The 12,470-nt window shown below is 42.5% G+C and overlaps 2 protein-coding genes across 6 annotated transcripts; one reads left to right on the forward strand and one right to left on the reverse strand.

Annotated features, from left to right (window-relative positions):
• The first annotated feature begins 1,875 nt into the window (after positions 1 to 1,875).
• On the forward strand, positions 1,876 to 10,580 carry LOC121613464 (calpain-1 catalytic subunit-like). Of its 4 annotated transcripts, none has more exons than XM_041946818.1 (22): positions 1,881 to 1,915; positions 2,331 to 4,182; positions 4,713 to 4,782; positions 4,877 to 4,995; positions 5,089 to 5,222; positions 5,363 to 5,531; positions 5,670 to 5,753; positions 5,841 to 5,926; positions 6,064 to 6,138; positions 6,853 to 7,013; positions 7,189 to 7,358; positions 7,488 to 7,499; positions 7,929 to 8,140; positions 8,235 to 8,274; positions 8,373 to 8,438; positions 8,588 to 8,645; positions 8,787 to 8,851; positions 8,962 to 9,030; positions 9,108 to 9,186; positions 9,290 to 9,403; positions 9,492 to 9,550; positions 9,629 to 10,580. In XM_041946818.1, exons 2-22 carry the CDS (start codon positions 3,937 to 3,939, stop codon positions 9,653 to 9,655), a joined length of 2,115 nt encoding a protein of 704 aa, XP_041802752.1. In that variant the 5' UTR covers positions 1,881 to 1,915; positions 2,331 to 3,936; the 3' UTR covers positions 9,656 to 10,580. The 4 variants fall into 4 exon arrangements, with proteins under 4 accessions (XP_041802750.1, XP_041802752.1, XP_041802749.1 ...); XM_041946815.1 differs by having other exon boundaries at positions 2,331 to 3,201; positions 3,936 to 4,182; positions 5,363 to 5,753; XM_041946817.1 differs by having other exon boundaries at positions 1,889 to 1,915; positions 3,184 to 3,201; positions 3,936 to 4,182; positions 5,363 to 5,753.
• A 106-nt stretch (positions 10,581 to 10,686) lies between these two features.
• On the reverse strand, positions 10,687 to 12,460 carry mrpl14 (mitochondrial ribosomal protein L14). 2 transcript variants are annotated; one of them, XM_041947965.1, is made up of 3 exons: positions 12,414 to 12,460; positions 11,892 to 11,994; positions 10,687 to 11,306 (listed from the first exon to the last, which is right to left on the reverse strand). In XM_041947965.1, exons 2-3 carry the CDS (start codon positions 11,969 to 11,971, stop codon positions 10,940 to 10,942), a joined length of 447 nt encoding a protein of 148 aa, XP_041803899.1. In that variant the 5' UTR covers positions 11,972 to 11,994; positions 12,414 to 12,460; the 3' UTR covers positions 10,687 to 10,939. The 2 variants fall into 2 exon arrangements, with proteins under 2 accessions (XP_041803899.1, XP_041803898.1); XM_041947964.1 differs by lacking the exon at positions 12,414 to 12,460 and adding an exon at positions 12,218 to 12,271.
• Between the last annotated feature and the right edge of the window lie 10 nt (positions 12,461 to 12,470).

The following is a 12,470-nucleotide window of genomic DNA, read 5'->3' on the forward strand; positions in this document are numbered from 1 at the left end:
GGGGGGATTTCTGGCTTTTTAGCAGCTGGGGCTATGTTCACCAGCTCATTTATCAGGACTATGTGCTTGTGGTTTGGTGATTGAGCAAACAATCGTCATGATCAGATCAGATTCTGATTTAATTATTGCTAAATTGCTAAATCCTAATTGGTGCACAGCGGAAAAAGACATTACTGCTTTTCCAACTGATCTCCGCCCACTTCAAACCAGTAGGACGAGCACAGAGAAAAACAGAAATACAGAAATCACAAGTGTGAGATGACCAGAACGGGTCAAACTGTAGGATCCCATCCCTTGAGAGTGAAACGTTGATCTAGAAAATAAGTTTCCATGTCCTTTAAAGAATGTTACCATGTCTAATATTTGGTTGAAGATCTTTTGCTTTGTCCCTGGCTGGCAAAAGCCTACAACCCATACACCTGTCAGCAGCCACTGGGTATCTTATTACAGTGCTCCGCCAGAACATGCCACTTGGGTCCTTTTTGTCTTACATTGTGTGTAGTTCTGTGTGATTAATCAACATTCAATCATTTTACTGTACACTGAAACAAAGGGCAACATATCAACATATCATATTTTTTCTCTGTCACTTCGACTTTGGCGTTCATATCTGAACATAGTGTTCCACAACCAAACAAAGGACAGTAACATCTGTTGCTGTCTTTGTCTCTCTCTGGTGACTTTTAACCTTTGCATCTGTTTACTGCACATTATCTCTGAGGTGACACACAACTGTTTCAGTTTGCAGGTCTTATCAAGTGGGTTGACATAGATGAGAGTTCAGTTTCACCCAGGTGACAATTATGTATGAGCTTATGATTAACTTTCATTATGATTTACAGTGATCGTATTTTATATTGACCTGTCGTCAGTGTATTTTCTGTTTCAATGCTTTTAATCTGTTTTCTAATACTATTTGACTATTGTATAAAATCTAAAATACACATTAACAGAAATAATGCAGCCGCTTCTGTCACAATCTGCTCCGCTGTACCTCCCTCCAGCCAGATGCCCAGCAGTTGCCCTCGGACTTTAACCTCATCCCCCTTCACCTGAGCGCCCCCGCCTGCCCCAAATTTCCTCATCAGCCCTACAGCACATATACCAGCTCCTTTTCCTCATCGCTTGTAGTTTATGTGTTGCCGTGTTGTTTTGCTTTGCTAAATGGGTCTGCCTGCCTGCCTGCCTGTACCACCTGTACCAGCACCTGAGCCCGGGGGCTTCAGAGTAGAGGAAAAAGGGGATTGAGTATACAGGGCCCTCATTTGAGAAGGCCCTACAAAGACACTAGAACGATCAGCCATGGATGTGGGGAGGGACATAAAAAGGGAATTTAATCTTTCTTCCTTTAACCAACTCATGTTTGGTATCCCATATGCATCTATATGATATATGTACAGTATACATATGTGCTGAATACTGTACAAATACATAAAAACGGTACCACCATGACACCACATAAAACATATAGCCAATAGCATCAATAGCGTCAATAGCATCTAGCAAATGATAGTTTATCCTTCATCCATGTATCTATTGTCAGTCCAACTGACAACTATATTGACTGTGTTGGCTTTTATGTTAACAGTTTTTTCTGTGTGTGTGTGTTCATGTACTTAACTGAATTGAACATTATTGTTTTCTGCGCCCTAATTTGCTTTGTTGAAGTCATGACGGTTTTGGGTGTGCAGAGCATGTGTTTTTGTGCTCACCCCCGTCGTCTTCAGCGCCTCTAGCGGCAGCGCTGAGTAGTGGGCATGAGCAGAGGCCCCTCCTCCTGGAGGGGCCGGTCTTTCCTGCAGTGTGGAGAGGGCTGGACCTGGCCACAAAAACCACTGCCCCCCTTCCACTGATTTACTCGATTATCACTGTCCGACTCATTTTAAAGGAGCTGCAGGTTGCCTTTGAAGCGGCGGTGAGTGCAGTCGTCTTGTTTATCTAATTTACCTGAAGGTGCTCAGTTAATGCTGAGATTAACGGCTCGCATGGTGTTATTGTAGTGTAGGCCACCGTGCGGTTTCTTTGATTTGATACTCTGCACGCTGTTGCACTAATAATAGTCAGCACCGTTACAGCTGTCACACTCAGACCCACAGATTTAATGCAGGTATGACATCCGGTGTGGAGTGTTGTAAAACATCTGATGTTAGACATCTCTAAAGCAGGCTGCAGGCCATACAAAGACAGGCCTGTCTGTACTTCTGAACAGGTGCTGTGAACACTCTGAGCCTGTGTTTACCAGCCTGACATACTGTAGCTTTTCTCATAGTAACAGGCCTGTGAATTCACCAAGCAGCCCGTATATATTCAGCATTATTCTGTCTATTTAGGGTCGAGGGGACCCCAGAGACAGAGGGACTGCTGGCTGTTGTAGGGCATTGTTGAGGTTGAAGTCCTATGGATGACATCATCATCACAGGAATGTCCCGATCAGCATTTCTCTGCCCATTGAGGGAAAATAGAGACATCCTTTTGATCAATGGCCAGCAGTAGTCTCTCTTTAGGTGTCTGACAAAGCAGAGGGCCATTCCTGCAGACTCCACAGGCATATGGGGCCTCAGGATGGGGGGCTGGCCCATAAGCAATGTCCTTGCCTGCAGAATTGCTTCTACCAAAAGTGTAGACTGTTTTGCAAACATCAGATTTGTTCTCTAACTCTTCAGAGAAACTAATTTTTCTCCCGGTCTCTCAGCACTGTAGCTCCATCCAAGTCTTCCCCTGTTTCAGTGTCTGGACTGTGTACTGAACTGAGCTCATTAAGATTCCTTTCCAGTGCAGCAGAGCAGCATAAAAGATCCCCCCCAATGCCCCAGTTTATTTAGCACTGATTCAGAAACTTAGAAACTCAGAAGCATATCTGCCAGCTTCTTGTCGAAGTTGGTTACTTTTAAATTCCTGGTTTCCTCGCAAAGCTATTATGCCCTCCCTGGAGGCTTGACTGAAAGATGTTAAACTCTCCGACACAGAAGAGCAAGTGCGTTCAGGGAGGAGAAAAAGACCCCCCCACACTGAGTCGTAAACACTGAAGTCCATCAGGGCCTGTTTTTCCTACCCCAGCTGCACAAGCGTCTGCATCTCCGGGGCAATCCAGATTATTTGAAAGAGAAAACACTTCATCTTTAGCAGTGCCACATCTTGAGTGAATGACTCTCTCTCTTTCTCTTGTCTCATTCGCCCTCTCAGCGTGCCTATACGGACAAGGTATCGTATTTCTAAATTCTTTTGTCGTTGTTCCTGGGTTTGCTGTGTTTAAGGTGCTGTCTTGTCTCACATTTCTCAGTAGTCGCTTTTCTTCTGTACAGGCTTTCTTTATGTCCGTTATGTCTCTGCTGGGCGTTTGTTTACTTCAGTTTCTAACTGAACTCGGATCTTTTACGTTTTACTTACTCATTAACTGCTCAGTTATATATTTACATCCTAACATGAAGGTAATCGAAGTCTCCACACTGTCAAGAGCAAAATTCTGGGGACACAATACTGAGCCCATGTTTGTTTATTATTTTGTTGTCTTAAAAGTAGTCTGATTTAAACATATTGAGTCTAAAAATAATGAACCGCCTTATAAAATACACATTATGTGTACATTTTTAATGGCAATTGCAGGTTGCTGAACCTAAAATCTGAGTAACATAGATTAAAATATTAAAATAGAATACAAAGGATCTGACCTCAGTTTCCTCCTGACTGTTATAATTTTTTCAAGGTATTTAGCTTTGTGTTGCTTTTGGGCAAACAACTTAGAATCCATCTGTTCAACCAGGTCAGACTAATTAGTTGCAGGCAGATCTAATGATTCAGTCCTTATCTCCACACACTCCCACACCTGATTGCTGTGCTGTAACTCTCAGACAAGAGTGTGCTACCAAATAGCCCTCTGCTATTTATAGACAGCACTGTGCATACCCACCCAGCTCCATATTTTTATCCCCCACCAGCATGTATCCGGCTGGAGGGATAGCTGCAAGCATATACACCAACAGGCTGCGGGCAGAGGGCATGGGCACCAAGGAGCAGGCTGTGATCTTCTCCAACCAGGACTATGAGGCACTGAAGCAGCAATGTGTGGAGTCGGGCTGCCTGTTTGAAGACCCCTGCTTCCCCGCTGAGCCTCCCTCCCTGGGCTTCAAGGAGCTCGCCCCCTATTCCTCCAAAACTAGAGATGTGGAGTGGATGAGGCCCACGGTGAGAACACTTGAGAGGGAAAATTAATTATGAGCATCTTCAGAGATGTGTGAATGACTTATGACTAATGAATAAAACTGAATAAAAGATGTTTTTAAGACACAGATTCCGGACGTAAAGCTGATCTTTAGGCAATTAAGAAATACCTCACTCATGGGTCTTTGGATTGCCTCTCATGTAATATTTCACAACAAACATGTTGTGTTGACCCCTGCTGATGATGACTGAAACTCAACAGAGGAACATATTATATAAACAAACATATGAGTGACACTGTCTTAGTCCGTGTCTGCAAACTCAGACAGAATGGGACAAGCTGGGACAGGAACCTCCCAGACCACTGCAGCTGTTGGCATCGCATGGCATTCTCCGACCGCGCCCCTCGATCTGACATTTGTTTACAGTGCATCGTGAACACACAGGAAGTTGACACGCACATGCGATAATAGCAGTGGCTTGAAAGAGTTCTTGCCTTGAAGTGGATTGAAAATGTGTTGCCCAGTCTGAATTCAGATGATTTGATTGTGTAGGAACTGACGGATGACCCTCAGTTCATTGTGGGTGGGGCCACCAGAACGGACATCTGTCAGGGAGCGCTGGGTGAGCCCTTGTTGTTACTGTTAATGTTGAATCTGCTCTGGGATAATAGACAGAATTACGTAAAGGTTGCTAAATGTCACCTTATTACTTACAGGCGACTGCTGGCTGTTAGCAGCCATCGCATCTCTCACCCTGAATGAGAAGCTTCTTCATCGAGTTGTCCCACATGGGCAGTCCTTCCAAGATGACTATGCTGGAATCTTCCACTTCCAGGTATCTCCAAGTCATCTACTCTTTTCCCCCCCTAACAAGTGTACGGCAAGCAGTTTAGATAAATGGATCCTTGATTATTGCTCTGTGTTGCAGTTCTGGCAGTTCGGCGAATGGGTGGACGTTGTGATAGATGACAGATTGCCTGTCAAAGACGGGGAGCTGATGTTTGTCCACTCTGCTGAGGGCAATGAATTCTGGAGTGCACTCCTGGAGAAGGCTTATGCCAAGTAGGTTTTGAAAGGCCCTGCCCAATTGCTAAATTATTCAGTATGGGTGTGTTGAGCAGGAAGTTGTGCATCACATTCTGAAGTGCTGCTCTTGATTGCAATCAAGCTGAAATGGGGTTTTTTTTTGCATATGGTATCAGGCTGAACGGCTCCTATGAGGCTCTGTCTGGAGGAAGCACCACAGAAGGGTTTGAAGACTTCACAGGTGGTGTGTCTGAGATGTACGAGCTCCGCAGCGCACCCAGAGATCTGCACAAGATCATTGGCAAAGCCCTGGAGAGAGGCTCTCTGCTGGGCTGCTCCATCGATGTGAGCGAACACAGTGGCACACCGCCAAGACATGCAGATCAATGTTGCACCATTTTGAGAAAGCTAATAACATTAAAAGCTCTCTGTGCTAGACACTTCATACTCCAATGCAGTAATCGCATTTTCATATTAATACAGATCACCAGTGCCTTCGACATGGAGGCTGTTACGTTCAAGAAGCTTGTGAAGGGCCACGCCTACTCAGTCACTGGACTGAAGGAGGTCTGTCTGTGTGTTGTCTTTAATCAGTTAACATTCTGAGTAAGATCAACGGCTCTAACTTGCCCATCACTCCGTTGTGTTACGTAGGTTGATTTCCGTGGCAACATGGAACGCCTGATCCGAGTCCGTAACCCGTGGGGCCAGGTGGAGTGGACCGGTGCCTGGAGTGACAAGTGAGAGCGCCAAAGCATCATAAATGTCTCTGTGTAGCAGAGAGGTTTCCATCCCGAGTTTTGTTCAGTGAACGTCTACTTTCATAAGTATCTCGTGCTGAATGTTTACTCCGGTCTACTTGTCTTGTCTTGTGTAGCTCCTCTGAGTGGGATGAGATTGACCCCTCTGAGCGAGAAGACCTGCATCTTCAGATGGAAGATGGGGAGTTTTGGTAAGAGGTCTTAGGTGCTCTAATGCTGTCTGTAGGTATTTTACAGGAATGATTTGACATTTTGGTAAATTCACTTATTCACTTTCTAGAGGTAGATGATTGATAGATTGCCCTTTCCCCCCCCTCGAATCTGTCTGATTAATATTACTGGGGAACTCTACCAATTGTCTCAGTTATCAGTTTGTAAGTCTGTTTACAGGTCTTGGGGAGTTCTACTGCATGTGTAAGGCTTTTTGCTGCACGTTATCTGATAAACTGCATGAAGTGATGTCACCAGTGCAGCATCAGGTTTAGACAAGGAAGAAGAATGCATGGAATAGAAAAAGATAGTTTATGTACCGGTAAATGTATGTAAAAAAATCTTATTACCAGTAACTCCAAAGCATACAGTTGTGAGCATATATCTATGTTGTCACATGTATCTACTTTTTAAAAATTTGTTCAAAAATGGAACTGTAATAAAGAAAAGTTCTGTCTGGGGGTTATATGGATTAAACAAAGGAGATATACCGAACTTGTCCCCCCCTGTTTCTAGTCTTTATTTTAAGTCAAGCCATTTACATTTACCATACAAGACATGATCTTGTCATCTAACTCTATACAGGAAACTAGAAACTATACTAAGAAATGAGAGTATTTCCCAAAATGACGAACTTTTCTTTTTGAAAAGTTTCATTTGGCTTCATGCCCTGAAACTTCCCTTTAATCTTCCAGGATGTCCTTCAATGAGTTCAAGAGGCAGTTTTCTCGGCTGGAGATCTGTAACTTGACCCCTGACGCTCTGAGCGAGGACGGCCTCAGCTACTGGAACACCATGAAGTTCTACGGCACGTGGAGGAGAGGCAGCACTGCCGGAGGCTGCAGGAACCATCCCAGTGAGTCCCGACTGCGTAGTCACAGGAAAGATACCTTCCATGCATGAGTGCACACAATGACGTAGTTAATGTTACCGATGATCAAATGCGAACATTTCTCTGTTAAAGCTCAAACAGGTCCTGTAGTGTTACTGTGACTGTGAAACAGGCTAACACAAGTGCACCATCTGTGTAGACACGTTTTGGATCAACCCTCAGTACAAGATCACGTTGCTGGAGGAGGATGATGACCCAGAAGACGATGAGGTGGCGTGCAGCTTTTTAGTAGCCCTCATGCAGAAGGACCGCCGCAGATATCGCCGCCACGGTCAGGACATGCACACCATTGGCTTTGCTATCTATGAGGTGAGAACGGAGTATTGTCCCTTTGCTCTCCTCAGGGTCTATTCACATATCAACATGACCTTATTTCTAAGATTTTGCTTCAGCACATTTTTGTTTATTTTTTCCCTCCTTTTTTCTTCTTTTCTACAGATTCCAGAAGAGGTAGGCAGAGCCTCAATTACTACCACTGTTCATTTGACCAAAACGTTATTATAACCACAGAGCCATTGGTTTCTGTGCATTGTGTACTAAAATCATCAGACAGGAAGCTGACACCTGATTGAGATATTCAGTCCATCACAATTCATCATATTGTTGAATCAATCCAGATATTTAACTGCGCCATTAAGAAATCATTTTTTAAATTTGACAGCAACAAAAGCAGGCTTGGTGTTCATTGTGATGGTTTTAAATCTTTCCATACATGATTTCCATCCCGTATGAAAGTTAGGTTCCACTGAGATGCAGTCAGATGTGTTATGCTTTGTAAAAATGATCGGCAGTGATGTTAAGTATATATAATTTCAATTAAATGTACTTAACAACATGCAAATGCATCTGAAACCATGTATTGTTTCCTACTGCCCTCAGTACAGAGGCTGCCAGAATGTCCATTTGAAGAAAAATTTCTTTTTGAGCAATTCATCGTGTGCCCGCTCGGAGACCTTCATTAACCTGCGAGAGGTGAGCACACGGCTGCGCCTGCCCCCTGGAGAGTACCTCATCGTCCCCTCCACCTTCGAGCCCAACAGGGAGGCTGACTTTGTCCTCAGAGTCTTCACTGAGAAGCAGTCAGAAACAGAGTACGTGTCTTTTGCGTGCGATTTTAATGTCAGTTTAAAGATTACAGACTGCAGAAATTGAAATGTCATGTTGATGTATTTGTGTCCATTGCAGAGAACTGGATGATGAAATCTCTGCTGATTTAGGAGATGAGGTACCTGTCAGCGACTAACACTGTGGGAGAAAAGGAAAAATTGCATAATATGCTATAGGAATAGCAGGAAATAACTACTATCCCATGGTTTTCTTTAGGATGAAATAACTGAAGACGACATTGATGACTCCTTTAAGTCCATGTTCGCTCAGTTAGCTGGAGAGGTAAGATCTGTCTTACTGTTTGGAATCTTTGTTTGCATTTGTACTTAATGTGCTAACACTGCTTAAATCATTTTTATACAATAATGTTGGCAGCAGTAATATTGTGGTATCTTAGACAGACTCTTTTCTTGTCCTCTGTCCTTGTCCAGGACATGGAGATTTCTATTCATGAACTTAGGACCATCCTAAACAGAGTTGTCACCCGGCGTAAGTTTTCGTATTAGAAATACAGTTTCTCATTGCTGTATCAGATTCCATCATAGAGTGCACACCATCCATTTCCTGGACCGTCTCTGTGTAACTGTGCCAGACTGGTTCAGATGAGTGGGTTCTTTTTTGCTATTTCAGACAAGGATCTTAAAACTGATGGCTTCAGTATGGAATCATGCAGGACCATGATCAACCTGATGGATGTATCCTCGAGTTATCAAGCATGAATGGATCACAAATTATTCAGTTGCTTTGCTTTTATAAGAAATATTTAAAAAATGTGTAGTTTTACTCCTTGACAGTGTTTTACCAGAAAGATGGCAGCGCCCGTTTAGGGCTGGTGGAGTTTCAGATCCTCTGGAACAAGATCCGAAAATGGCTGGTAAGAAGAAGGACATTTCACGATACATTTTGCACACTTAGATTCTCTGAATTTACATTTCTGTCTCCATCTCTCAGGTCATATACAGACAGTTTGACATTGATAAGTCAGGGGCCATGAGCTCATATGAGATGCGTCTTGCTGTGGAGGCAGCAGGTATAATGCTCTTGATGATCATTTCCAACATATGTTTACAGTACACACACTCACAGATGAGCAGTGTGACCTTTTCTTTTCTCTTGATTGTCTTCCTGTTTAGGTTTTAAACTGAATAACAGACTGAACCAGATTCTGGTAGCCCGATATGCAGAGAATGAGATGATTGACTTCGACAACTTCATCTGCTGCTTGGTCAAGCTTGAGGCCATGTTTAGTGAGTTATGCCGTGTGTTTGCAGACCGATAAGTATTAATACAGTGAGAATTTCAACACCACAGTGAAAACTTTGAATTTCTTAACAGGGTATTTCCGGCAGTTCGACAAGGAGGGGTCAGGAGAGGCTGAGATGAATATCACAGAGGTGAGTTCTGTTTCAAGTGAAAATCTCAGTACATTTTTTCATTTATCGTCGTCTAATCTTTATATCTCGTATTGCCAGTGGCTTTACCTGACAATGTGTGGTTGAAGAGGACCGTCTTCACTGAAGGAGGGTACAGTGCGTGCAGACTGCCATGAACCTGTAACCCCGAAGACCCCTCAGCCTTAGTTGACTTGTTGATCCTTTAACACATCCCACCTCAACGTAGCAAACGTAGCAAAAGAGCTAATAACCGAAAAACAAAGTCCAGCCAAGCTAAGTGTCTCCAGGCGGAATTCGCTGTGCAACTATGCAAACCTACAGCATGAAGCAGTCACTGGGCCACATGAGGTCATCTCTGTAAAAACAACATGAGTCCATGCACGACAAAAATCACCGTAATGTGCATCGTGAGTTTATTTTATATTTCTACATTTTAGCTTTGCTGTCTGTGTGAATGTCATCTGATTTACTAACAATAATTTCACTGTTATTTCAAAATCTCATGAAGTAACACAAAACATAAATCTGAAGAAGTCTGTTACTGTGGTGTTTTCAAAGGTGAAGTCTTATGGTTTCTCTTAATCATTCTGCACTCACGTTTCCAGATTTTAGACCAGAAAGATTTTTACCAGGAAATAATTGCCTCAGTGTTAAGTCGGTAGTTTCATTCATCTACCTGTAGGTGGCAGTACAGACCTGTTCTAATATCACTGATTTTATTTTATTTTTTTTATGTTTTTGGGCATTTGATACTGAAGTTTAACCTGTTTTTACAATACAACAAACAATTCTTCTGTTAAAGTTGAAGTCAAGCAGCTGACCCTTGTTTAGTTTTACTTGATTTGTTTTCTTTCTGCACTGAGATTTTAGTTTAAGGAAGCTACCAGTGCAGTTGCCTCAACTTAGTGAGAAATACTCAACATTTACAGGGATCACACTATACTGAATGCCTTATAAACGACACCATGATTTTATAAGCAGCTATTGAAAACATGCTTGTTATGAGTTTTGCGTTGTGAATGTATGTTGTGCCTTCAATAAATATTTTCTTCGTGCTTTCTGAATCTGTTCATTGGGTTTGACCCACATTTGTCTGCTCAAACTGCACCACAAACTCCTATGCGATGTGTTCAGGGTAAGGGTCATGTTTATTATAAACATAGAGAGGCCTCAGTAAATGTCAAACATCTTGCCAACCACTTGAGTATATCACATACATTCAGTAACAATGAACTACTGCATAGAGACAATAATTGTGACAGGGTGTTTACTCCTTTCCTTTACTGAAGACAAGAAAATATACACTTAAAATGTTCATATATGCCCAGCAGATGTGAAATATACAGTGTATACATACATATCTCAAATCCCACTTGAATGATGATCTTATTAAACAAATGAATTAGCAATTGCTAGGACTTTAGAATAATCCCCCTCCATTCTGCGTAGATGCGTGGGTAAAGGGACTTTGATCCTGGTTCCTGTAGGGTTCCCATTGTCCTCAATCAGGACAACATTGTTCGAATCAAAGCGTGGATTCATGCGTTCTCCAGGCATTTTGTGTCCAACGATAAGCGCTTTCTTCTTCTGTCCTTTAATGGCAAGCAAGACTCTGTCACCAACTTTTCCTATGCCATTCTTGGTGTAGACATGGATCACTCTTGGTGCACGGTGATACGGTGTACTTCCAAGAGAGCTGTTGTCCACTACATGCACTCTTGTCATTTTTTGAATGGCTGCTGCAACAGCGGACACACTGAGAAGACAAAAGGAAATTGGTCATCTTCAATATGTGAACTTTTAACGGGAACGTGCACAGAGCCTGATGAAGCAAACCTGGGTTAACAAAGATTGTCATGATATCCATCATCTCTGATTGGGGTTTGAGGTTCTGTCGAGGCAGCTAGAAGAAATCCTAGCTATGTCAAACTTGCTTCTAGGTATAATCCCCAGGTTTCACACATTTTTGCTGCATATTGGACCACTGCCTTCCAAACTAGTTGTGATGACATACAATCAGGCTGGTATATCCTATGGATGTATTAAGGAGCACATCAGATGAATATGAAAACACCCTTCAAGTGCCAAAATTCTGCTCCTACATAATTTTGCACACTGAGGTCAAATATTCAATCGAAGTTACTAAAAACACACCATGTGGAGGGGGATATGAAGCATCACTTCACTGTTGGTGACTGTGCCATTAAATGGCTTTTTTTTAAAAAAATCTTAATTGGTTAAATAACTTAAAATGAACATGGCAAAGTACCTGGAGCACACCTCTGCCTAGTCTTAACTGTGACAATATTGGGCTCTACATTTTGACAGAAAAAACTCTTACCTAAAAGTCCTCTGATGAATTATGGGCGATGTCTCTAGGAGGAGCCGAGTCAAGGTTCTTGAAAGATGGGAGAGAGCCATAACTACAGCGAATACTGGGTAAACTAGAAAGAGAAATTATACATGGTTAGCAACTACTAAGCTAAATGGTTTGCTAAGGATATCGCTAGCATATGCTAATAATCACATGGGAGGCGGACGAGTCCTAAGCACAGAGCATAAACATTTTGGTTTATCTTTATACCGATTAATAACGCCAAATACAAGAATGACTGTATTAGAAAGAGCAAAAGTTGGAGATTAAAAGAGCCATCTTCGTAACGTTACCCTTCTATCGCGATCCATGCCAATGTCAAAAGTCTACGTCAACAACGTGCGACAAAACGCCCTAAGTCAAGCTATCTGATAAACACGCTATGCTTTAGCACATAAGAAACACGTGTTCCTCGATGCAGATAAGATGCACTTTGAACTGATAAGTGATGCTAAATGTCAACGTTTGTGCTCATTAAAGCTACTGTACCTTAAGAAGCCGCAAATGCTGCTACAAGCTAAAGCTAGCTTGTTTGTTACTTTCTGT

This window comes from Chelmon rostratus, chromosome 11, assembly GCF_017976325.1.
Source record: "Chelmon rostratus isolate fCheRos1 chromosome 11, fCheRos1.pri, whole genome shotgun sequence".
In the NCBI taxonomy this organism is placed as follows: domain Eukaryota; kingdom Metazoa; phylum Chordata; class Actinopteri; order Chaetodontiformes; family Chaetodontidae; genus Chelmon; species Chelmon rostratus.

Coding starts and splice junctions, on each gene's coding strand:
- LOC121613464 (XM_041946816.1), top strand. CDS start 3,937: ATGTATCCGGCTGGAGGGATAGCTGCAAGCATATACACCAACAGGCTG. Junction 5,223..5,362: donor CTGGAGAAGGCTTATGCCAA/GTAGGTTTTGAA, acceptor ATATGGTATCAG/GCTGAACGGCTCCTATGAGG. Junction 7,014..7,188: donor AGGCTGCAGGAACCATCCCA/GTGAGTCCCGAC, acceptor CCATCTGTGTAG/ACACGTTTTGGATCAACCCT.
- mrpl14 (XM_041947965.1), bottom strand. CDS start 11,971: ATGGCTCTCTCCCATCTTTCAAGAACCTTGACTCGGCTCCTCCTAGAG. Junction 11,307..11,891: donor ATTCATCAGAGGACTTTTAG/GTAAGAGTTTTT, acceptor TTGTCTTCTCAG/TGTGTCCGCTGTTGCAGCAG.